The sequence below is a fragment of the Peromyscus maniculatus genome, chromosome 9 (assembly GCF_049852395.1).
Source record: "Peromyscus maniculatus bairdii isolate BWxNUB_F1_BW_parent chromosome 9, HU_Pman_BW_mat_3.1, whole genome shotgun sequence".
Taxonomy (NCBI): domain Eukaryota; kingdom Metazoa; phylum Chordata; class Mammalia; order Rodentia; family Cricetidae; genus Peromyscus; species Peromyscus maniculatus.
In genome coordinates, this window is record NC_134860.1 from 100,819,472 (window position 1) to 100,846,423 (window position 26,952).

Below are 26,952 nucleotides of genomic sequence, written 5' to 3' on the forward strand. Positions count from 1 at the left end.
ATGTTCTACTTTTTGCTTCATCTTATATTTTATTTTGTCATGTTTAGTTGTTATCTGCTAGAAGCCTGTTCTTTACTAATGAGAAACAGAAAGTGAAGGAATCCAGAGGGGAGGGGAGGTGGGAAAGGACTGGGTGAGTAGAGGGAGGGGAAATTGTAATCAGCAGATATTGGATGAGAAAAGAATCTATCTTTAATAAAAGGGAAAAAGTTCTATCTTCAAGTCTTCGTTAGCCCAACAGTTTATCTGTGGATTATTTATATTTAAGTACTACAGAAGAAGAGACATTTCTGAACATATGCAAAATACTCTTTCAGATCCCATGAGAAAATCTCAGCTCAAGGTTGGGAATTGCATCTTGCTAAGCATGGTGCCCACCTTGTAGTGCATCACACAGGCAGGCTTGTATGGGTGCTCACTCTCAATGACAGCATAGTGATTGGAAGTGGTACAAGCCGAGAGACCTTGCTCAGGCTGGTTTCCTGTTGTGCTATCAGTTGACTGATTGGGATTGAACGCAGGGGGTGCATACTTCTGATTCAAAATGGCAACTGAGGGAAGCAACTGTTGGACAAGGCCAAAAACTTCTACAGCAACCTAGTAGATATAAAAAATATACATGATTAAATAAATGTGAAATTAATTTTACTAAGGAACTACCCTAATTGTTGGTAATACTTATCAGTAACAAGTTCCATATACAGTTTATCTATAAAGTATTTTTAAATAAAAACGTTTTTAATGGGTTAGGAATTTTATCTTAGATATTATATCACAATAATCTATATTTTAAAACTCTTGCTTTTCTGTGGTTTACAGTAAATAGCTTTCCCCAATATTTAGTTATGCCAAAGACTCAATAGTTTATGACTTTCTTCATGTCTTATCTCACTACTATAAAACATTCCATTTCTACTGCTATTTTTAAGGTGGAGAATTGGCATCAAACTCAGAAATTTTAAAATAAGCAGGTAACTTAATCTTTCTTTATATGTCATATTTATAAGACAGATCTTCACGTGTGAAATCAATATGTAAGTACACTAAGTCAATAAGCAATGCTGGGAACACAGAGGCTTAACTAATAACTTCTACTACGTGAGGTGCTTTATCTGTTATCTATAACCCTAGAGCCTTAACGCTTAATATATCTTTAAAGGGAAGGTATAAAATCTATGAAATGGTATAAAAAATGGCAAGAAATTCAAAGTCATAGAATTTAGTTACACACCTTGGGAATAGCAGCAGCTACTGGTCCTATGTAGGCTATAATAAGGGGAAGCAGCATGGAAAACAGACTGGAAGAGCTAAGCAGTTCTGGAATGTCATCAGCTAAAAAAAGCATTAAAACTATAGTTAGAAGGTGGTTTTGTTATACTGTACACATGCTAAACTAACCTATATCCTATTATCCTCAGAAAGTTGTGGTTGACATTAACTACATGTCTATAAAGGACCGGATCAATTTTTTGTAAGGGATTTACTAGCATGTATATCTCAATCCTTACAATAGATACTTCCTACTTTTTAGAAGAGAAAAGCCAAGGCACACAGTGTTTGTCTGTCTTATAGTAAATTCTTAATGTGTTCTACAAATATATACCTGTAAAATGCTAGAGCCAGGAGGAGAACCTAGGGCAGTAGTTTTAAACACAGCAATAGAAATGACAGTAGGCAAATTATTTAATCTGAATAGCAAGATAACAATATTTCTTCCCTGACTGCTGTTAGGATTAAATGACTTAACACATATATAAAACACTTAGAACAATGTCTGTACATATAAACATCTCAAAAAGCATCTGTTGTCACTTTTCTATTATGACTTCTATTTCTCATGAAGAACTTTGCTGATAACCATTTTGGTCATTTTTCCATGTGAGGCTTAAAAGATGGGCTAAGCCTCGACATTTACATTACAGGGCAATTACTGTCCCAAATATGGGCTTCTAGACCTGTTGCATAAGAATAAATGACATTTATTCAGAAAATACTTTTTTAACCTAGCCTAAACCTCTGGGATGGACCAAATTTTTAGGGGAAAGGATAACACTGAATATTTGACACTAACAATTCTCCTGACAGTACAGAGGATGCCCAGATACCAAGAGGTAGGTAACAGGAGGAAGGCAGCAATGAGATTATTTTGGACATTTCTATCCAAGAGAAAGTACATATGAGGTTGCACTATGGCAGCTTGAACTAGGTACTAGAAAAATAGAGAAAGGAAAAACCAACTGGAGTTTCCAGTGAAGGAATAGTCCCAGGCTTAATTTAAAAAAGTGGATCTGAGAGATGGGCAAGGTTATCCAGACATTTGGGTGAATGGTGATACTTAACGGGAACAGGAAACACAGAAAGAAAAAAAAAAAAAAACTAGGAATAAAGCAAAACAACCAATTTAATCGGATGGAATGTTTCTCATTTTGTATAAACTAAAAAAATAAAAGTATCAGGTAATCTGTTTAGATCACTCTAAAAAAAAATCTCCTAAGTATGAAGTGTGTAAATGATCCAAAATCAATACTTGTATAGATGGATAGGGAACTAAACACTTTGGGATTCTACAAGATGGCTCCCCTTCATTAACCATGTACAGAGAAGAATTACAGATTCTAAACTATGACTATAAAGAAAGGAAAAGAATAGTCTTACCATCCACAGCAAGAGCTCTGTGCAACAGATCTTTCGCAGCTCGAACAACAGTGCTTACCACAGAGAGCGCTCTGCTACAGTTTTTATCTTCTTCATTGGCTTTACTTAGAAGTTGGGACTGTAAATCTCCATCAAATTCACTCCTGTGACACGAATAAGCATGAAAATAGTTTTCACTGGTAATTTAATGAATTATATTCAGATTAGAGTTTCTCAATAAACTTGAAGTAAAAAGCAATTAAAATTAAGACATATATGTGTAACTATGTTAATTTAGGAAGCAATAAAGGCTTTGAACAAACAAAGCAGAGAGTATAAAGTAAAGGGTGTTAGTTTATATTAGATTAAGTTGCTCTTTGATGAACTAATATTTAACAAAGACCTGAATTGTGTTTAAAAAATAAATTACAAAAGGTCTAGGAAAAATGTGAGACAAAAGTATCAGGACAAATGGAGCCAGGTGCTGAATTTGGGGAAGAGAATGCAGACAACTATTGCTACGATGGAAGGAGAAAGAGTAAATTTCTGAAGGAAATGGCAAACAGGTCGGATCATACAGAGTTTAGTGGTCAGAGTGACAAATTCATAGTTCATATAAAAAAAAGAGTCAGGAGAAAACTGAGCAAGGGTACAGTGGGTCTACTTTTCATTTTTATCAGATAACTGATTGTATTGCAGAGAACTGACTGTGAAGGGCAACAGAGAAGAGACTCATATAGACTGTGATTATTTTACCTGTAAAGGGGATGGTGATCAGCAGTCTGATCACAGGAATGACAGGAAAAGTCAGAGGTAGAGCATTTTACAAATATGGCTGTCAAGAACTATCAAATTAGATGTAGGGTGCAAGGGAAAGACATCCCGAATGACCAGGTTATTTGGCTACAACTGTATGACTACTATGAACACATTAAACCTACAACATATATCAGCCAACCAGAGAAAGCATCTTTAAGAAGGATATTTGGTATGGTGACTTACAGGTGTGTTACCTGGAGTCCAACTTCCTATGTACAAATCCCTTTATCATAATTCACTACAAATGTGATCTGAGAAAGATGTTTAACCACTCAAGCCTCAGTTCCTTCTTCTGTGAAACAGAGATAGGAAAAGTGCCTACTGTGTGACTGGCTGAGGCAACCACATGCAGCACTACGTAAGTAATATTAGTGATTTGATACAAAGTTAGGTTGAGAACAAAAGTGGTTAATGACACTAAGACATATAATAACACAGGTATGTTATTATACCAAAAAAATCAGATGCGATGAGTTATGAATAGTTAGGGTTTTTTTTTCCCAAAGATTATAGTTTTTTATTTTCCACCATTTACCTACTAAATAGTTTGCTAAAATGTTTTAAGAAAACCCCACCATTACATCATGTAGAGTCTCAGAGGCTAACCTGAGCAAATAAAAGATATAAGACTATTCTTCAGACTGGATAAAAGAACCAGGGCAATGCCACTACCTGAACTTCGGTTAAATAATTATGAAAAGAAATGAGTAAATCATACTTGAATTTTACAGCACAATCAAGAAATTAAAATATAACATCAACAACATATATGACAATACAAAAAAAAACACCAAAAGTTTCAATGATACTAAAAAATAACAAAAAATTTAAAAGCATTCAACTTTGTAGTTAATACTAAACTGACATTTTTAAATGAAGATTCTTCACAGGAATTAAGTATGTGCTAGGAGGATAAATTTGTAATTCAGTTACGACACTGACTTGGCAAGTATTATACAATAGTAAATGTTACACACCACTTTAGCACATTTCATTTCTAACTATAAGTGCACACACCTATAGTACAGTATCTGTGGAATCTGTCCTCTGGTCTGGTTTGTGCCATTACTGCTCAAGCTACATGTGCTGAAGGTAAAAGTCACCCCATCTGGGCACTGAACGGTGGTCATTCCTCCATCTCCATTGGCTGTACGACTTCCATAGTTCCTCAAACGCACAGCATACTTAACATTTTCCTTCAAGATGGAGATATAAAGCATGTTATAGCTGTTCATGATGTAAGAAGAGAATACAGAAAGAACTCTAGCAGTAAACTACTCGAATATACTGAAACTTTGTGGTCATTAAAAATAATTTCATTAAATGAGTTTTTAATGCATTCTAATAGCTAATATTTACTGAATGTGTTTTGAGTAACAGAATCTGCCTTAAATACTTTATATGAGCTAACGGAATTAATTCAAGTGTCCTTGGTAGGTGAGTATATTACTCAACAAATGAAGAATCTGAGGTCCAGTTGTTAAACGACTTGCACAAAGTAACATAGCTAGTAAGCAGTGAGACTAGTAGTTGACTATCAACAAATATGGGCAATTCCTGTGCTTAATTACAAACATAAAATACTAATCAATGCTATGGTTTGAAAGAAAATGGCTCCCACAGGGAGTGGCACTCTTAGCAGGTATGGCTTTGTTGGAGTAGGTATGGACTTGTTGGAAAAAGTGTGTCGCTGTGGGGGTAGGATTTGAGGTCTCCTATGTTCAAGCTATACTCATTGACACAGTTCACTTCTTGTTGCCTGCAGATCAAGATGTACAACTCTCAGCTCCTTCTCCAGCACCATGCCTGCCTATACTCCACCATGCTTCCTGTCATGATCATAATGGACTAAACTTCTGAAACTGTAAGCCAGCTCCAATGAAATGTTTTCTTTTATAAGAGTTGCCTTAGTCATGGTGTCTCTTCACAGCAATGGAACACTGACTGAAATACTAATATTACTATAAAATAATTTTTTTCTATGAGCTTAAATTCTTAAAATAACTCTAAGTACATAAAAATAACTGTGAGTCTATTGCATTTTTATTTGGGGAGAAATTTACCCAGAGACAAAAATATGCACACACACGGGGAAAAAAATCCATGCAAAACTGTCCAGAATATGGTACAGAACATGGTACGTAGCAAAACAAAGCTACAGATACTCATGCTTTATGATCCAGAGGGTAGTTTTATGCCAATAATACACAAGTTTAGTCATCTGAGAGGAGGGAACTTTACTTGAGGATATGCCTCCATAAGATCAGGCTGTGGGCAAGCCTGTAAGGCATTTTCTTTTGTGACTGATGTGGGAGAGGCTAGCCCTGAGCTGGTGGTTCTGGGTTCTATAAGAAAGCAGGCTGGGCAGGTCTGTGGTCTCTGCATAAGCTCCTGCCTCTGGGTTCCTGAACTGCTTGAGTTCTTGTCTTGACTTCCTTCAGTGACGGACTACACTGTGTCAGTGTAAGCCAAATAAACCCTTTCTTCCCCCAGGTGCTTTCATCATGGTGTTTATCATAGCAATAAACACCATGACTAGGACAGTATCTAAGCTGCATTTTTTTTTAAAGATTGTGTGTGTGTGTGTGTGTGTGTGTGTGTGTGTGTGTGTGTGTGTATGTGTGTGTGCGCGCGCGCGTGCGCAGGCGTGCGAAATGCTATGGCAGATAGAAGATCACGGATGATCCCTTGGAGCTGGAGTTACACGTGATAAATAAGCCTCCTGATGTGGGTGCTGGCAACTGAACTCCAGTCCTCTATAAGAGTATTACGTTCCTAACCACTGATGTAGCACTCCAGCCATCAAAGCTGTTTTTGATGAAGTTTCTGATGAGTCTACTTTATACTTTAAATTCTATTCCAAAATAATATTTATTCACTTATATTTATAAAATTAATATGAAGGAAAAATCCCAATACTCTTGTTTGTATATTTACTTATTTTATGTTATGTGTACAAATATTTTGCCTACATATATGCATGTATGTGCACTGTGTACATCCCTTGTGCCTGGGTAGTTCCAAGAGGTCATCAGATCCCCTGACCTGAAGTAATGGGTGGTTGTGAGCCACCATGTGGATGCTGGGAACAGAACCTGGATCCCCTGTGCTCTTAACTACTGAGCTACCTATGTGGCCCCATTAATATTAACTCTTAAGACCACATTTTTTCTTTGAAGCATTTTTAGTGCAATATAAGTTGGAAAGATGCAGACTAATACCTAATCAGTTTCAATTCTATGCTACGCATAGAGGCATATTCTCTGCTGGAATTACTTAGTCAGTATAACAATGCAGTATGGATGTTCGGCTTCCTCACCAAAAGAAGAGGCTCAAAGTGCTAAAATGATAATATGCCAGATTTAATAAATCTCATATGTGAGAATGATGTAGCATGTCAGAAAAGGAATAAAAACTACTCTGCATCTTTCGTACTTATTATATTGTACTAATTCTTTTAAAAAGCTAAGTCTGTCTTACCCCGACTCTAAAGCTATCTGACAATAAAACCTAACAATTTTTCCTAGTATACTAGAATTTGATATGTGCAAAAACAGAACACAATACAGTACAATACCAAGAAAGCAGCATATAACAGATAACTTAGGAGAAGCCATAGTAAACACCGAGATTCATGGACTACCTTTCAATATATTTTTAAAAGATTACTTTTATTTTTAAGGGTGTATATGCATGTGTATATTAGGGGTGCATGCACGAGTGCAGATACTTGAAGAGGTCAGAAGAGGGCATTGGGTATTCTGTAACTGAAGTTGCTAGTGATTGTGAGCCTCCCAACATGGGTGCTGGGATTCAAACTCACGCCCTCTGTAAGAGCAGTACACACATCTAATCATTGGGCCATCTCTCCAGCCTGCTTTTCCCTATTTTTAACTGTATAACATTACCTCTTAGTTAAAAAAGAAACGTGGGTGAAATTACCTTTAAAGGAACAACTTTGTCAAGTCTGATCTCAGCTATGTCGCTGGGTGAGTCGTCTGTTGTATAAGTTCCTTTGACTAATTCTAGAGATGTCCATCTGTGAGAATGCGTTGAATCTCCTGCATGTTCACTCTAACGAATATATAAAAACAAAATTCATAAGACGCTTAACTTTATTGCAGGACAAATCTGATTATAATCCATTATTGTCTTTAGGCAGTTTACTGCCTTATATATAAAATTAGTCATGGGCTGGTAGAGATGGCTCAACAGGTAAACAAATTTGTCCCTAAGCCTGACAACCTCAGTTTGATCTCTGAGATTTCCCACATGGTGGAGAGAACTGGCTCCCACAAGTTACTCTCTGGTTTCCACATATGTACCTTAGAATATGGATGCATGTGTGCATGCACACTCTCACAAATAAATGTATTAAAAAACTGAAATTAGTTATTAACATTTCTAAAGAAAGATTTTGCTACTCTAAGCTATTCACTTTTTATCTTGTTTCCCGAAGAGATTAAAACATAAATTGACTAGTATTCTTTTAGGTCTTGGAAGTGTTTGAGTATCTTTATGGAGAGACTGCACAAACAGTCTAATGAAGTAGATGTTAATTAAAAGTAATTGCTCAAATAAATTAGTTAAACATATGCTATTTACAAGAAACTTATTTTCATGTTTCCTGTCTCATATTAAACTTTGTAGTTTTCAAGTATTTAAAATAATGTTGATAATAGAGAAATATATAGCTATAATCAAAAACACTATCTTTTAGGAAGAATTTTCCATTAGCATTCTAATAAAATTTTTTATTTGCTAGAGGGGATAGTATCCATCTAAACTTAAACTGTTCTAGAATTACAGAAAAATGACAATAGCAGAAAAAATGTATACAAGACGTGGAATAAAAGGCTTAGCTATGTACTTTCTAGTTTTCAATTCCACTTAAAATCTCTCTTTCAGAAATTGCAAAACAATAAAAAATAAAATAAGGCCGAAGTATACCAAGATGCCTTCAAACAATCATGTAAAATAAGTCTTTTGATTCTGATTTAATGTTGTCCACGAACAGGAGATCCGTTAAGACTTCTGAAGGTTTGAAACCATCATGCCTTGACAATGGTAAACTCAGATAACCACACAGCAAGAAAAATGCTGCAGGAGTGATACTTACATCATCAACCAAGACCTCTAGTTCATACTCATGTATGCCACCTCCTCCATAGACAGAGAAACCAACCACAACGATTCCAGGTTTGTCTACTGCGAAACAGATGGCATCAGGGGATCCATTTCCAGTGTTCCAACTCCTTCCCTGACTTGTTTTTGTGAATCGGTTAGCACTGGCTTTTACAGAGTGAAGAGAATTTAGTCCATCAACCTGTGAACAACACAATTCCATCAGCAGTTGATAACCTGAGTATTAATAGCAACAACTGAAACACAGTATCTAATGGATACATATTAGATATTAAACATTCATTTGAATTATAAATTTTATATTAAGACAGGATTTTCAAAATCAAGCCACAATCTGTTTGGGGGTAAAACAAAAAAACAGAAGCATCAAAATCAGTTAAAGCATTCAAGTAAGTTATCAAACATGGTTAAGAAAGGCAGTGGAAAGAGAAAATATTATACTTCATAAAATGTCAGGCACCCATCAATGTTTCAAGGTGACCTTATAAACACTTAATATTTGATACATCTTGAATTTTGTTACACTGGCTACAGAACAAGATGTATACTTGCTAACACTGAACTATACACACAAGCACTGTTACAATGATATAGTTTAATTTATGAATATCTTATCACAATTACAAGAACTATGGTATAGTTGAGACTAAGTAAGATTCTGCCCCATTTTCATATGCACTTGTATACGTAACCAGAGACAGAGCAAAGCTTTGGCACTTTTTCTTCTTTGAGTACCGTGTATTTACTATTACTAGCCTGGCTTCAGAGCATTACTTATCATTTAGCAATAAAACAACTGGTGCAAGCTCATGGAGTTATATAATGTGGCAGATAAGAACCTGGTCTAAGAAGATACTACATACTTTAACATAATTTGATAACCTGGGTATATTAATAAGGGAGCAGTTACAAGATGGATTTGAGTGAGGAATGGCTCTGTTAATACTATTTGTACTATGAACATGGAGACCTGTGGTATGATCCCCAGAACCCATTTAAAAGCTGGAATGGCAGCATATTTGTAACCCCAGCAGTAGGTTAGCTGGGTAGATGATAACCTGGGCCTCTCTGGACAAAGAGTCTGCCAACAGATGATTCCCACAATGAGTTTGACATTGGGTCTCAATAAATATGTTCAATAAGGACAGAGGAAGACATCTAACATCAATCTCTGGTTTCTACACATATATACACACACAGGTATACCTCTATATACACATGCATGCATAGCACATAGAGAGAGAGAGAGAGAGAGAGAGAGAGAGAGAGAGAGAGAGAGAGAGAGAAAGAGAGAGAAAGAGAAAGAGACACAGAGAGAGTCTTAAAAAGTAAAAATAAAATGAGTAGATCATACAACAGGAAGGAAAAAATGATTTTTTTTGTTATTTTGTGTGTATGTATACCCTGTGCATGAGCATACACAAAAGCCAAAGGACACCAGGTGTTTTGTTCTATTACTAACCTACTCACTAAAGACAGGGCGTTCTTATTAAAAGTGGAGATAGACTGGCAGCATAAAGAGCCAAAGATCCGCCAGTCTGTCCCCTACAGTGCTGGATTTACAGGTGCAGACACATGGACATACTTGAATTTGTACATAGGGGAGCACTCCTACCTGCTGGACCATCTTCCCAGCCCTGGATTTTTGTTTTTTAAACAAGAACATTCTCCTTTCTAAATACTTATTTCTGACCTATCTGGAAATTAGTTTCTAAAAATCCAAAACATGAATAAAGAAATAACATGGAAAGCTAAATATGCCTGCTGTTATTTGTTATTTGCTTATTTATTACTTTGAAATGGGTCTTCTTAAATGACCCAGGTTAGCTTCACTTTGCTTCTGCTTCTTAAGTGCTGGGATTCTGAAATGACTATCAGAAATGAGCTTTATTAGTGCAAAGGCCAATGTGATCATGGGAGCCATGCTCAGGTCTTTAAGTAGGTAAGCATTAAAAAGAATGTGTATCATGTCAGAGACAATATGACGGGGTTTTAAGAGGAAAGCGAAGCTTCCCTTTAAAATCTAGAGAGGAGAAAAGAGAATGGAAGAACTAGATGGGTAAGAACTTGAGAGGAACAAAATGAGATGGGGAAGAACTAGAATGGAGGGCTAAAAGAGAGGACTAGAGGAATGAGATGGAAGATGAGGAAGAGCCAGATGGGGAAGAACAAGATGAGGAAGAGCCAGATGAGAGAGGAGATGTGAGAGGAGCTGATAGGGGAAAGAACTAGATAGATGAGAACCTAGAAGGGACAGAACTAGATGAAGGAATTAAGATAGAACCTAGAGGGGACAGTAGATAAATATAGAGAAATCAGGCAAGAAAGGAGCTAGACATGAGAACAGAACTGAAGCTGTGTATAAAGGATGTTATGCCAGAGGAATTAAAGCAAGTGGACTACAGAACTCGGTGTGCTGAGATTATATTTCCTGAAAATAGTCCTCGCCGTTAGTAGTTCTCTCTCCTGAGCCCCTGGGATGTATAATATTAAGGATGGTCCCTCAAATATTATACAAGACCTGGTGCCCTTGGGTACCCAGTCTCAGGAAGAGTAATCTACCAAGCACACTCAAAAAGCAGTGGTGTGCTTGGCGGAGGCTGTCCAGAGACGAGGCAGTCTCTCTGGGGAGTCGTAAAGGTGACCCCTGAAGTGCCGGCTACCGACGGACCTCACCAAAGGTGCTGCAGACCAGGAGGAACCCCAGGCCTCTTTGTGAATGCAGTGACCTATAGTGATGTGCATGTCGACATCACTCAGGAAGAATGAGCATTGATGGATCCTTCACAGAGGAATCGCTACAAAGATGTGATGGTGGAGACCTATATGAACCTCACAGATATAGGTTACAACTGGGATGATCTTGAAATTGAAGAACACTGCCAAAGTTCTCAAGATCATGGAAGGTATGAAATAAGTCATACTACAGAGAAATCACATGAATATACTGAGTGTGGTAAAGCCTTTGCATGTAGTCATTGTCAAAGGCATGAAAAAACACATACTGGAGAGGAATCCTGTGAATATAATCAATGTGGTAAAACATTTACACAACACAGTCACCTTCAAATGCACGAAACTACATATACTGTTAAAAAACCTTATGCATATAATCAATGTGCAAAAGCCTTTGCTCATTGGAAAGTTCTTCAATTGCATAGAATAACACATGTGGGAGAGAAACTCTATAAATGTAATCAATGTGGTAAAACCTTTACACAGCCCAGTCATCTTGAAGTACATAAAAGAACACATACTGGAGAGAAACCCTATGAATGTAATCAGTGTGGTAAAGCCTTTTCACGACACAGTGCTCTTCAATTGCATGAAAGAACACATACGGGAGAAAAACCCTATGAATGTAAACAATGTGGTAAAGCTTTTGTACAGCCGAGTCATCTTGAAGTACATAAAAGAACACATACTGGAGAGAAACCCAATGAATGTCATCAATGTGATAAAGCCTTTACACAGCCGCAAAATCTTCAAGTACATAAAAGAACACATACTGGAGAGAAACCCTATGAATGTCATCAGTGTGGGAAAGCCTTTGCTTGTCATAGTGTTCTTCGATTGCATGAAAGAACACATACTGGAGAGAAACCCAATGAATGTAATCAGTGTGGTAAAGCCTTTGCTCAAAACAATACTCTTCAAAAGAATAAAGAACACATACTGGAGAGAAACCCTATGAATGTAATCAGTGTGGTAAAACCTTTGCACAGTCTAGTTATCTTCAAGTACATAAAAGAATATATACTGGAGAGAAACCCTATTAATGTAATCAGTGTGATAAAGCCTTTTCTCGTCACAATCATCTTCAATTGCATGAAAGAATACATATGGGAGAAAAGCCCCATGAATGAAAACAATGTGGTAAAGCTTTTGCATGTTATAGTGATCTTCAAAGGTATAAAAGAACACATACTGGAGAGAAACCCTATGAATTTAATCAATGTGATAGAGCCTTTTGCACAGCCCCATAATCTTCAAGTACATAGAAGAACACATACAGGAGAGGTACCCTATGAATGTAATCAGTGTGGTAAAGCCTTTGCTCAAAACTGTGTTCTTCAAAGGCATGAAAGAACACATACTGGAGAGAAACCCTATGAAAGTAATCAGTATGGGAAAGCCTTTGTTCATCATAGTGCTTCTCAATTGCATGAAAGAATACATAACTGAGGGAAACCCTATGAATATAAACATTGTGGTAATTCCCTTACACAGCCCAGTCATCTTCAAGTGTATTATAGAACACATATTGGAGAGAAATCCTATGAATATAATCAATGTGGTAATGCCTAGCCACAACACAGAGCAACCCTGTAACTGTAAAATTTTAGTGTGTAATTGGTCTCTCAAAGCCTTTGAATATAACATTAGACTATGAGGATCTGAAAAGTACTCATACCAAAGTAAATCTGAATATATATGAATTGGTATGATCTTCAGCCAACATACTTACATTCAATTACACAAGATTAATTATTTTGGAAAGAAATTAAAATGTGTCAATAATATGTTCAAGCATTATAATATCGCTTTTTATTTTGTTTACACCTGTCAAATAATATGGACAAAAGAGGGGTTGGGAATTTAGCTCAGTGGTAGAGAGCTTGCCTAGCAGGCGCAAGGCCCTGTGTTCGATCGTCAGCTCTAAAAATAATTATGGACAAAAGACTTATAAATTTAAATGATAATGTAATCCTTTTAGATTTCATACTTCTCTTCAAATACATGAAATCATGAATTCTGGTGTAAATTAAAAAAAAAAAATCTAGAGAGGAGATTTGTTACGAGTGCTAAATAAAAGAAAAAGCTACCATAGATAGGGTGATGGGGGTAGATGGGGTGGGAAGAAGCCCAGGGGAGAATCTAGAGAAATCTCCTGGACAAAGGAGAATACTTTACTTTTATATCATCCCTCGTGTGTGTGTGTGTGTGTGTGTGTGTGTGTGTGTGTGTGTGTGTGTGTGTGGCAGAGTGCTGTTTAGCGAAGGACCATACTTTAGTGGTGAGAAAGCCGCAAAACAGCACAGCTTCCTATGTGTCCCACACAGAGTTGTCAGGGCTGAGGCCCGATCTTGTTAGGCTATGAGATCTGGCTGCCTTTATAGACCAGTGTCTTAAAGAGACAGCAAGCATTACGATTCTACAGGAACATGTGCTTGTTTATCCAGTTTTGAAACACAGCTCTCTACCTCAGATCCTAGGGCTGATGCCGTCAGCTCACTGACAATACTGGCCAGTAGTCCACAGGTGTTAGAGACCAAGTGTGAGGAGAAGAGCTCATTTTCTCTCCGAAGACTGTTTCTCACTGGAAGCACAACAATGACCAGCATCTTCTCCAGAACTTCACGGAAGCTTGTCATCCCCGAGATGTTCTCTTCACTCTGTGACATGTAAGAAGGGAGAGGGCAAAGCATTGATTTACTTTGCCTCACAGGAGTTCTCAGCTGTAAAATTCTTCCCATATCATAACCTAAAGTTCTAGACCTAAATTATTTCTTTTTAACTCATAATTTACATGATATGTTTTTATTAGCTTTGTGACATTTTCACTTATTTTCTTATTTTAACTACATAGCAGTTTATAAACTGTGTCTATCTTCATGATAGGCAGGCAATTATTCATCATTTTAAAAACTCTTTCTACAAGATAAGATTTCAGAGTCTATAAAAATCAAGCACAGATACTTCTTTTACAACTACTACTGTATTTAATTTCTGAAAGAAAAAACTAGCAGAAGTCTGGTAGTGGTAGCACATGCCCTTAATCCGATCACATGGCAGGCAGAGTCTGTGTGTTTAAGGACATAGCCAGCTTGGAGGCACACATCTTTAATCTCAATACCAACCATAGAAGAACTGGAGGTCTATACAGACAGGCAATGACTAGGAGGTCATGTGGTTGGGTTTACAACCAATGAGAAGGCAGAACAGAAAGTCAATAAAAATACAGACACAGGAAGTAGGTCTCTTTCAGAGGGGAAGGATGACAGTGGCAGTGAGGGATAAGAAGGTGATCTTGGTCTTAGTTCTTGGCTGCTACTCGATCTCCGGGCTTTTCTGTATTTGATCTGTGTTTCATATTTAATAAGATCGTTCAGAATTACATCTACAAAGGTGTGTGCCACCATTGCCTGGCCTCTATGGTTAACTAGTGGCTAGCTCAATACTCTGATCTCAAGGCAAGCTTTATTTGCTAGAGCACAAAGTATCACGACAGAAAATAGCAGAATATTCCCAAATCGTCACCTGTGTTACTTTTTTCTCAGTTTTCTCTTATAATAAGTAGCCTTTTGCCTAGACATTTTATATAGTCACCACTCTTTATATACATTTTTAATTTTTAAACATTTGCCTTGATATCAAATATAAATATACCATTTAAATGGCTGAATAAAGTTCTATCAAGTTAATATACCTAATTCAGCTATTTCACTTAGTAATGAACATTTAAGGGTCTAATTGAGGTTTCTAAACATTCTTTTTAGCAAATTCCAGTTCCCTGTAAAAACACTGACAACATGAAGTAGTGAAATGACAATTTATCATCTAAAAATATCTGGTAGTTTGCGGACACTGAATTCAAAGGTATGCTTAGTTTTTTACCCACTTCAACTACAACCTAATTAAAATGACAGCAAATAAGCACACAATAAATACTTGTTAAAAAGTTGAAAGAAAGAGATATTCAGACTAATTTAAATTGTAAAAATCCATCTATAAGGAAACTATATTTCTTCATAATCTCACAGCACAGTAATTTATAAGAAAAAATTTTAACTTTTCCTAATTTTCTAGAAACAATTTGCTATCTCAGTATTTCTTTCCCTGACATTCATTAATAACTACTAGAAAGGCTGAGGTTTTCTGATGCTGGTCCTTATAATACTTTAAATTTCTACAGGGATTTTACAAAAATATGTCTTTTATTTTGTTCTAGAGTGCTTTCTAACAGTGCAAAAGCAGTTACTAAACAATGTTTCTTATGTCTTTTGTTTTCCAATGTTTATTTTATAGAACCCATTTTCGTAGTTATTTATTTCTATATTTAATACATTTATTTATTGTGTGTGTGGGGTGTGTACGGCACACATGTGGGAGTCAAAGGACAATGTGTGAGTGTAGGCTCCCCTTCCACCATGTAGGCTGTGGATCAAACTTAAGTTGTTGTGCAAGGTGGCAAACACCCTTATGGACTGTGGCATTTTCCCAATCATACTTCAGAACTGAAAAGATTGCTTATGTTATTTGTAACTTACTTTCATATGATACAGCAATAAACAATTATGTAGTTATTTACTTTATACTCACATTTTTACAAGTGAGTTGTCATTTAAAATAAATTGCTTATTGTGGTAGTTTGAATAGAAATGACTCATGTTTGAATGCTTGGAAAGATTGGGAGGTGTAGCATTGTTGGAAGAAGTGTCACTGGAAGTGGGCTTTGAGGTTTAAAAGTGCATACCAAACCCAGTCTCTCTCTGCCTGCTGCCAGTGGATCAAGATGTACAAGGCTACAACTGCTCCAGTGCCATGTCTGCCTGTCACCACACTTCCTACCATGAACCCTCTGAAACTGTAAGCACCCCCCACCCCCAATCAAGTGCTTCTTCTATAAGCTGCCTTGGTTATGGTGTTTTATCATGGCAATAAAATAGTAAGTAAGCTAGCCAGGCATGGTGGTGCATCCCTTTAATCTGAGCACTCAGGAGTTAGAGGCAGGCAGATCTCTCTCTCTGTGATTTCTAGACCACCCTGGCCTACAGAGCAAGTTCCTGTACGGCAAGAGCTACAAAGAGAAACCTTGTCTCAAAAAACAAAGGAACAAAGAAATTGTAACTAAGATACTTATCTTTCAGGTAAACATGAGAATTAGAGCATAGCTCTTATCATAAAACAGATGATTGTTTGTCAAATATAATTTTCAATAAGGAAGATGAGGCACCAAACTTATGCATGTCTCCCACTTACTGCTGTTTATTCTCCATTGTAAAAGCTTTCTGAAAGGACTGTTGTTTATTTCTCCAATGTAAAAGCTTTCTGAAAAGGCGTACCTGGCTTAGCTTTTCCATATGTCCCACCAAGAGTGGAAACCGATGAACTAGTGTTGAGTCATTCTCTGTGCTGACTTGCTTAACAATGGATCGCAGTAACACTTCTCCATCATATGCAATAGGGAAGATAGACGTCAGCTTCACAGAGGTGTGACACAGAGCTGACATCACAGCTGCAAGGAGGCGGCTACTGGAGGTCTTAAAGTTAGCTTCCTGGATATCCTTTTAAGAGCAAAAAGAATCTCAAATATTGCATCAATAGAAAACAAGTTTCTACAAATACACCAAAATTATCTATTACTCAATCATTTAAGTGGCTTTATTAAAGGATAAGAACACATCAATACATTAAAACATAATTAAATTATTATCTAGTAATAATGGGGAGAAGTAGATGAAAGGAAAGCTTACTTCCAGTCCTACAGCAAATTAATATTTATACATCTCTATAGTCATCAGTTCTTCCTAGCATCATTTTCAATGTGAGATGTGAAAAGATTCCCATTAGAATCTATCAAAAACACTTATTTTGTAAGAACTAAAACTACTTTTGACAAAAATGAATAATACAAATTGCACTTCTGTAATACCATTTTACTAAGGTCACAAAATTATGTGACTATACTTTAGTTTATAGAGAAATCTTAGCACATCTGGACAATTTTTCAAAAGTTTTAAACTTATCAACCTAGGAAATCCTAATTCACAAAAATCATGCATACATTACTTAGTTCTTCAAATATCTGTGCTACCAGTCGAGCATAAAAGCAAAGCAACATATCATATCGATCCAAAGTTGCAAAAACTAGCCTAGCAAAGGGAGACTGCAAGGTGAGAGTACTTAATTTACCCATTAGGCCAGGCAATATTCTTCTTCTAGGGAAGTACCAGTAACATACACTGTCCTTATATGGATCAAAGTTGACTGGGTACCACTTTGATGCTAATGAATTAGAGGATAGCAGGGTACAGACTTGACACTATCATTTCCATTACAATATGATCAAAAGCGGCAAGAACACAAAGGACTACCGAATTCTTGCCAAGACAAGTGTAGTTGAGGTTTTATCAAAAGGCATCTTCTGAGGCCAGGACAATATGGCACCATCCCTGAAGTGGCCTTCGAAATCCAGAAAAGGTACAGTGCCCTTTTCTTCCAAGGCAGCTGAACAAGCAGTGGGCCAGTGGCTTCTGATGTGCAATGGAACAGCAGCTGAAACAGTTATTCTTGAAGAGTAACTAAGCTCACACCTCTCAATAGTAGACTGGCATTTAATAGAGGGATGTGGAGAAAAACAGGATGCTGAGATGAAGCCATATATACACAGCCAAGAAGAATGGACAGCTGAATTTAAAAAACATCAACAATTTCCAGAATTCAAAATCCTGAATCATGACATGACACTGGTGGAATTCAGGTGTTTCTGGTACATGGACTACTCCATAATCCTAAAATTTTCTTTGTGTCCCCATAAGATACAGCACCCCCCTCCAGCAGGAAGTAGTACGAGAAGCTACGCCCAAATTCCCAAATATAACAAGCTGGCTTTGGAGATGGAATTGGCTCACTCCTCTAAACCCAAACACATTGCTTAAAAAAAAAAAAAAAAAAAAAAAAAAAAGATGGAGAGATTCTTGTCTCCCATATCAGAAGAGCCCTCTGGTGTGGGACAGGGAAAACGCAATATTTTTATAAATGCAATCTCTTTCTAAAGAAAAATAGGGGATAGTATAGATAATGATAGGATAAAAGGGTAGATTGCTGAACCTACTTTTAAAGAGCAACAACTTGTTTGAAATGTTTTACATTGGTATAGATTTTAGTTTATTGATACAAATTTAAAGTTAATTTCGCTATACTGTATGTATATTTTTACTCTTGTTTAAGGTATTATGTTTGTACAGCTCATTTAAAATTGTAATGGATAATTAAAAAGTAGATTAATAAATTAGTCATCTATGATAATCATACTTGTAGCCATGTTAGTTAAGTTTTCTAGGTATACATAGATATTTTTCAGATAGATAGGTAATCTTCAAACACTTCAAAGACCTTCAGAATATGGCATTTAAAATGTTTTAAAATTTTAGACTTTCTGGACAATGAAACATGTCTGCTCCTGGCAGCACCGATTTACGTCAGAGAGGAGGATGGGGATCGAAGACACTCCATATGGAGTGTATCTTCACCTTGGCAAAAATAGCCATTTGGGCAAGAAACTGTTCTTGCCTGGACTGCTTGATCAACTGGACATGCAGGACCCACAGGAAGGTGACCACTGAACTTTGCTTGGCAAAATGGTCCTTCAGGTTCCTGCTTCGCAGAGGAAACTGCCAGACATTCTACAGGACACAGAGAGGAATGACTGAGATCCTCTAGGCATGTGGGCTGAAGACAGATGCCCCAACTTTACAAAGGAACATTAGGTGACTCTCCAGGCTGCCAGCTGTCTCTCTCTACCCTGCAAGACTCCCAAAAGTTGCTTGCATCCTTCTCCTGTTACTCATGTAATAGTATATCCTTCTGGAGTCTTTGATGTAGTTGAAGACTAGTTATATTTTCCTCAGTTATGATAAAAGATAAGTTAGATATGAAACATTAGACTCACAAATATAGGATAGATATCTTCTTTAATTTTGCCAAATACAAATAGACTAGATATTATAGACTAGCTATTGTAACTGTAATTCTTGCTTGATAATTGTTTTGTTATATGTAATTTTACTATGTGAAAGTTAAAACCTTTCTTTTTGAAAAAAAAAGAAAGAAAGAAAAGGGGAAGTGCTGTGGGATGTTCTATATGTTAAATGTGTTGCTCTGATTGGTTAATAAATAAAACACTGATTGGCAAGTAGCAGGGCAGGAAATATAGGCAGGACAAGGAGAGAGAAGAATTTGGGCAAGTGGAAGGCTGAGGCACAGAGACGCTGCAAGCTAAGGCCATGAGAAGATGTTAAGATACCGGTAAGCCACGAGTCACGTGGCAACTTATAGATTAATAGAAATGAGTTAATTTAAGATAGAAGAACTAGATAGCAAGAAGCCTGCCACAACCATACAGTTTATAAGTAATATAAGTCTCTGTGTGTTTACTTGATTGGGTCTGAGGAGCTGTGGGACTGGCGGGTGAGAGAGATTTGTCCTGACTGTGGGCCAGGCAGGAAAACTCTAGTTACAAGTTTCCAAGAAGGAAGATTCACTATTTCACTGGTAAGTAGGATGTTAGCTGTGGATTGTTCACACTTAGTATATTGTTTCCAAATTTGGAAAAGCATTCAATACAATATCATTTTACCATTAAGTAAGATGTTAGTTACAGATTCTTCATAGGGATCTTTTATCAGATTGGGATGTTTCATTACATCATTATTGGCAAAGTTTGTACCACTGACTAACTGCTAATTCTGTCAAATGTATTTTAAATAGGTATTGAAAGTATAATATAATTTTCTCTCTATTTTGAGTTACTAAAAGAGTTACTATGAACTCTTTTTTTACCCCCAGTATAGAAAATTGAACTCTCATTTGTGCTAGGAAAGTACTTTACCACTCAATCATAGCCCAGCCCAATAAATTCTATTGATTTCTAGGTGTTAATCCTGCATTTCAAGATAAATACACCTTGGTAATGATACCGCATTTATGATTTTTTAACTCAGTAGTATTATCAGAATAACTATGTCTCAGTGATATTTGTCTATTATTATTCTCATAATACGTTAGGTTTGATTATCAGGCATGTCATCAGTTACCTTCAATGTGTTCTGAAGGAAGTTGTTAAATGTGTTAATTCTTTATAAATGTTTAAAGACTCTATAGATGACAATATCTGGGTTAGGAAGTTTTTGTTTGTGGGAAAGTTTTAAATAATGAGTTCTGTTCTTTAATGGATATAAGGCAATTAAGATCCTCCTTTTGCCCTTATTTTTGAGGTATGGTAGGCCTTGAACTTGCTATGTAGACTAGACTCATTGAAGTCTTTTTTCCCCCCTCTTTTAATATGCATGGGCATTTTGCCTGCATGTAAGACTATGCACCATATGTGAGCCTGGAGCTTTAGGAAGCCAGAAGTGATGAATGAGGCCCTGGAGCTGGAGTTACAGACTGTTGTGAACACCCATGTGATTACTGGGAATAAGACCTGGGTCTTCTGGATGTGCAGCCAGCGTTCTTTAAAATGTTAATGTTTTAAATTTTACTAGATTTATGTATGTCAAAGTATATGATTTATCTTGCTGAACATTCTATGTGTACTGGAAAAAATATGCATTCTGAAGCTGCATACTGTAGTTTATAAATGTCAGTAAGATTAAGGTAGGGGTGGAAAAATGGTTCAGTTCAGCAGTTAAGACACTAACTTTTTCCAGAGGACCAACATTCAGTTCTCAGCACCCATATTCAATGGATTACAACTGGCTCTAACTCCAGCTCCAAGGGTCCTTTCAGGTTCCTCTACTCACCTACACACACACACACACACACGTATGTATGTATGTATGTGTGTGTATATATACACACACACAGACATAGGCACATACAATTAAAAATAAAAGTAAAATTGTAAAGATCAAGATGGTTAATATTATAACTTAATCCTTAACACCTTAACTCATCTTTTTGTCTAGCTGTATTGTTAATTACTGCAACGTGAGTACTGCAGTCCCCAACTATCAGTGCCAATGTCTCTTTCTGCCCTATCGCTCTGTAAAGCATTTGTGCAAAGTGCTTTGAAAGTCTGTGATTTGGTGTCTTCATGAGTGAATGAATGTCAGCATGTCCTTCACTCATTTCCCTCTCCCGTTCTTACATCTGTGGAGACACCAAGGGCCATTTGTTTTCATACAGTCACTATATTCTCCCCGTACCACTCTCAAATAACTTCACCTATAGACTGAAAGAAAAAGTCAGCAGTTACGTAAACATGTCTGAAATTTTTCTAACAAATAGATAATACCAGAGAAGGAAACAAATTTTTAAATTTTAGCTATACAAGTGACACACATGAAGCAGATTTCCTAACTGACCTTTAGTAATTAACAAAGTATGAGCATTTAAATTCATTTTCTTGCAGAACATTAAGCAATATATTTTATTTTCAACCAACATTTTATAAATTTAAATTACCTGATCCAAACAATTCAGGAGATCACAAAGGCAAGCCCACTGTAAGGCAGGAGTCGGGTAGAAAGAGTGAAAGCAGGCAGTGAATGTGTTATGGCACTCTTGAAGGACAGCTTCCAGAAGACTCAAGGGCTGGCTGAGGTATCCTTGAGGGTCATTATCCAACTTCACCATGCAATGATCAACTCCTTCTGACAAAATTTTTCTTAACAAAGTTCTTGTTTTTCCAATACATTCTGCTAATTTGCTAGTTTCTTCTACAACTGCTTTTCCTGTAGCTTTGAGAAAATAAGAAAAGTGCTAATAAACCAAAGTATGTACTACTATAAATAATAATTCAGTCATTTACTGTATAAAATAAACCAAACACCAAAATCCAGAAATGAAACTGCTTAGAGATTAAATGGGCTACAAAATAATTTAAAAAAATATCTACCTAGAAAAAAGAACTGGAATGAGTATTTAAGTCTAACTTAGTGATTGAAATTTTCCCATTTGATAAATATAATCTAAAAGTAACATTTTTCTCTCTTTTAATTCTGGGAGCAACTTAAAGGTATCTTGGAATCTTAAACACTTGGCTATCTCTATATTAATTTTCTTAATCTCTAAAATGATTTCTTTCCAATTTTTTTTTTTAAATTTCCATACCTGATACTGGGTATATTTCACAGGTGTAGACTCGCAATAACCGCAGACAACAGGTCCCCACAAAGCGTAGTCTCTCTAAATCTAGAAGTGTGGCTGTGAACTGGAACCCTTTTAATCCTCTAAGTTCTTCAACTCCTAAGACTAAGGTGGTCCAGCTCCAGTGGAGAATACTTAGCAATGACTCAAAACATTCCTAATCCACAATATGAAAAACATATACTAATTAGTTAAAATAACATTGTAGTGTGAATACAAGAGAATAAAGGCATGCCACTTCAAAACTATCTTGAACTTTTTTTGCTGAGTTCTGAGAGCTGAAATAAAATACATGTATACATATTTACATTTTCCTTTTACCAGTCTAGCTAATTTATCTTATAAATATGGAGAGAACAAAAGAAGCAATTCATAATTTACATATTTCTTTGCAATTATGTCAATACAGTATAACAATTTAAAGTAGTGTTAAAATACTATAAATCAGTGATACCTATATCACTATATATAAATTACTTACATATTAAGATGTATAATAAAAGCTATAACCAATGCTTGAAAAGTTGAGTTGAAGTTACTAACAAAAAATTACTATTTGGATTTTGTTTTTTTAGGGTTGGCTTTCCCTGCAGTTCTCGATGGTCTAAAAACCATCACACATACATGATGGCAAACACTATAGTATCTTAGAGTGGACTACTTTGCTCCCCAGTCCTCACCAAGGCCCAGATGATTGCTGGCATGATATATAAATGAAAATGTAAAATAAATGGTTGAATACAATTGTTATATAAACAATTTCAATAACCTAATGATCACAAGGCCATTTATACACACATAAAAATTATTAGAACGGACAAAAACAAAACAGTCTTGATCTTAATAAAAAGATAACAAATTCATTGCTTAGCAGAGTAAGTGTCTAGTCAGAAAAGTTACAAGTTATTCCACATAGAGAAAAGCCAATTCAGCTGAGCATGGTAAAATTACTGGCAACATTTTTACTTTTCCCCACAAAAACAAAACAGTCCTGATCTTAATAAAAAGATAACAAATTCATTGCTTAGCGGGTAAGTGTCTAGTCAGAAAAGTTACAAGTTATTTCAGATACAGAAAAGCCAATTCAGCTGAGCATGGTAAAATTACTGGCAACATTTTTACTTTTCCACTATTTAAAAGTACACATTCTCTTTGCCAAAAAAATAAACACCAAAATAAAGGCGAATCTGAATTTATAAAATTATGCTGAGACAGTCTTAGAATTAAAATTCAGCAATGGGTAGCAATGCTGAAAATCTAAAAAATGGCTTACCACTGAGACAGTTCTTGCAAAAGATCTCTTTAAAATGTGTACAGGCTCACTAGTTTGCTGTTTGCCTTTGGAAGCACTGCCATCACTGGTTGGGAGTCTGGTGGTAGAAGATAAACAATATACTACGTTCAAATCAATGACTAATGACAATTTTTTATGTACCTTTTCAGTATTGTTGGAATGCTCGGCTACAAATGGAACATCTACATTAGCTCCACTACCCCCAAGACTTAAGCATCATTGTAGAAGAGAGAAGAGAAAGATTTTAAGATTGAGGTTTGGATGGACAGGAGCTAAAAGTTCTTCTAAACTTGGATAGCAATGCTGTACTCATGAATACAGAGCAGCTTTGATTGCCTGCACAGTACCAGCTGAGATCAAGCCAGTCACCATTCAATTATGGAGGAGGAGGGAGGAGCTATGGACAGGTGATGATGACTCCTGAGAGAAGAATGGTAGGTTTTCTTTAGGGGTGTGACCTCTTGTAAGCCAACCATGCTCCAGTAAATGGCCCCACATCCAGGAGCATATGGAAAGTACAAATGGGACTCAGTGGGTTCTTTCACAACAGATGGAAATTATTAAAGAGATCCACAATTGGCAGAGAATAAATGATAGTTCCAAGTGATATATCTACAATGCAACCCTACACCTAAAGCTCAGGGAAAATCATGTAAGAGTGAGTAGAAAGATTTTAAGAGACAGGGGACCAGGAAGCCTGACTCTAGACAGTATCTTCTAGATATGACAAGGAAGCTACGCCCACAAAATCTCAACAATATGGTTATTCAAGTAAGACTTGCACATTGACACCTGTCAATGCGGATGGGAGAAATCTCCCATAATCCTATCAACAGATGAATAACTACAGATAATCAATGGTGGCTGAAAGAGGGGAAATCAGTTTTCTACAGGGAAGAGCTCCTGATAGGTTATCCAATTCCAAATGGTCAGCACTAAAACTCACGAAAGCAACAATAAATGGATTCAGTACTATATATCATCTATCTACCCACCTACCTAGCTATCTACTTACCTCTCTACCTACTAACTTACAAACCTATCCACATATATATACATACATACATACATATGTATGTGTATGTGTGTGTGGGAGGGTGTATAACGATAATAATTAAAGAAGAGGTAATGAATTTAAGAGGGAATGGTGGCCACAGTACAAGATGGAAAGGGAGAAGGAGGATTAAAAATTATATAAATATAGTGTTCATATATGAAGTATAAAATATTGAGTAACTAAATATTAAAATCAGTATACACGAAAGATTATAAAAATTCAACCAACGAATTACCAAAAAATTGCAGGCTTAAGTGTATATATTATAAAGAATGAAAATTCACCTTTAAAAAATCTGTATCTTAAGAAATCAGGAAAAAGATAATAGAAAGGCAAAAGAGGAGCATGAAAGGGTAGATCAGGAATAAGTTTAGGGAAGAATGGAGTACACATTATCAAAATATATTGTGAAATTTCCAAAGAATTAATAAAAATAATATATTAAAATGTACATTTTGTCATAGTGAAATAATTTAGGTTAATATTTACCATTAAAAACATAAAAAGTCATATTCCCTAGTAATGTACATATAGTCAACCGTAGTCCATAAAAGTACTCCAGTGCGATTTGTTATGTTCTAAAAGTACTTTTGGCCTGGAGAGATGGCTCAGCTGTTAAAGGTCAAGGCTCACAAGCAAACAGACAAAATGCTACTGATAAAAAAAAATGGCTACAATAGATAATGTAAAAATAAAAAATTCTTTCTGGAGAAATATGAAGTTTCTAACATTCAAATTCTTTTAGTGATCACTACAAGAGAAGACATGGAAGAAAGTTATTTCTTCTACTTTTGGGGACTATGTGTAGTAAGAAAAAACATTGTTAATGGGGGTTTATAAGTAATCTAAAAATAGACAAATACATTGGCATATGACATATGTCAATACACCTTTGAATTACTGTGAATTAATTGAAATTCTTATTGTTAAATATAATAAACAACATGAATGTTTTACTATTTCAGCTAAAACTAGAAATTAATAAGAGATTTTCTAATGTGTTCTTTCACAAAATAAATCATGTAAGACTATCAGGCTAGAGACAAAGCAGAGGATTGGGTTGCTTGCCTAAATGTGTCAGAACCTAGGTTTAATCTCGAGCACAAAGAAAAGAAAAACTACAATAAATTGATTAGGTCCACGTCTAAAATATCCTCCCATTCTACCTTACATTTTCTAAGACATACTTTATTAGTTTATAACAATTTGAAATTGGTATTAAAATCAATAAGATTAAACAAACAGCTATTAGCATATTGTTATTATTATAATATTGATACCCTGAGTCATGCAAAATGTTAAATTAAGTTTGATATAGAAAGTGTTCATAAAAGTTTACTAAATACTATCTAAATATTTTTAACTAGCTATATTTTACCAGTATAACATTAATTTGTTCAAGCTGGGCAGTGGTGGTGTACGCCTTTAATGCCAGCAGTCGAGAGGCAGAGGCAGGGGGATCTTTGTGAGTTCGAGGCCAGCCTGGGCTAGAGAGTGAGTTCCAGATCAGGCACCAAAGCTACATAGAGCAACCCTGTCTCGAAAAACCAAACCCAACAAACAAGGCAACAAAAAACTTTAATTTGTTTAATGTTTCAATAATTTCTCCATTATTATACTCTATATTTTATAGTGATTTTATTTCAGCACAACAAAAGAATAAATTGTATTAGTTAACTATAAAACTGTTTAAATACCTATATAACAGTTGAGGTATCTGACCAGCATTTACATCGGTACCATTATTTGACTTCTTCGAACTCTTGAACTGGAAAACAACTCTAAAAGATAAAAAAGGAAAATAGTATGACACCAAAAATGACAAGCTCTAAGGTTAAAAAGGAATTTAATAATTTGGAAAGTTACTAATAAGGAAATTAATAATGTAATAATTATTATGAATTTAATCATAATGTTTTCAAATTTTATGCTAACGAACATTATTTATTTGTTAAAGAAAAGAATCACATAGAAAAAGTAGTGCCCTGATTTATAGCTGCTGAATTATCAACAAAACGAAGGACTGAACTTGATGGGAACTCCTAGATGTCTGGAGCCTCTTGCCTCCCATCCTTCAGCTTGGTTTTCACCTCAGCAGTCAGCTTAGAACTAAAGATTTCCACTTCGA

At 35.9% G+C, this 26,952-nt stretch overlaps 1 protein-coding gene and 1 pseudogene across 32 annotated transcripts in view; one reads left to right on the top strand and one right to left on the bottom strand.

The window, feature by feature from the left end:
* Mycbp2 (MYC binding protein 2) overlaps positions 1 to 26,952 on the bottom strand; it is a 245,859-nt gene that overhangs the window by 99,826 nt on the left and 119,081 nt on the right. For 29 of the 32 annotated variants that reach the window (XM_076545493.1, XM_076545510.1, XM_076545507.1 and 26 more), the window contains 12 exons: positions 26,522 to 26,605; positions 23,747 to 23,843; positions 22,438 to 22,630; positions 21,790 to 22,064; positions 16,665 to 16,886; positions 13,803 to 13,994; positions 8,573 to 8,779; positions 7,396 to 7,527; positions 4,471 to 4,649; positions 2,656 to 2,798; positions 1,232 to 1,332; positions 379 to 597 (listed from right to left, as the gene is read on the bottom strand). In XM_076545493.1, the coding sequence (XP_076401608.1) occupies positions 379 to 597; positions 1,232 to 1,332; positions 2,656 to 2,798; positions 4,471 to 4,649; positions 7,396 to 7,527; positions 8,573 to 8,779; positions 13,803 to 13,994; positions 16,665 to 16,886; positions 21,790 to 22,064; positions 22,438 to 22,630; positions 23,747 to 23,843; positions 26,522 to 26,605 (2,044 nt within the window). The remainder of the gene's footprint in view (positions 1 to 378; positions 598 to 1,231; positions 1,333 to 2,655; positions 2,799 to 4,470; positions 4,650 to 7,395; positions 7,528 to 8,572; positions 8,780 to 13,802; positions 13,995 to 16,664; positions 16,887 to 21,789; positions 22,065 to 22,437; positions 22,631 to 23,746; positions 23,844 to 26,521; positions 26,606 to 26,952) is intronic. The other 3 variants (XM_076545490.1, XM_076545488.1, XM_076545484.1) reach the window with 1 other exon arrangement.
* Positions 11,359 to 12,921, top strand: LOC143267453 (uncharacterized; annotated as a pseudogene).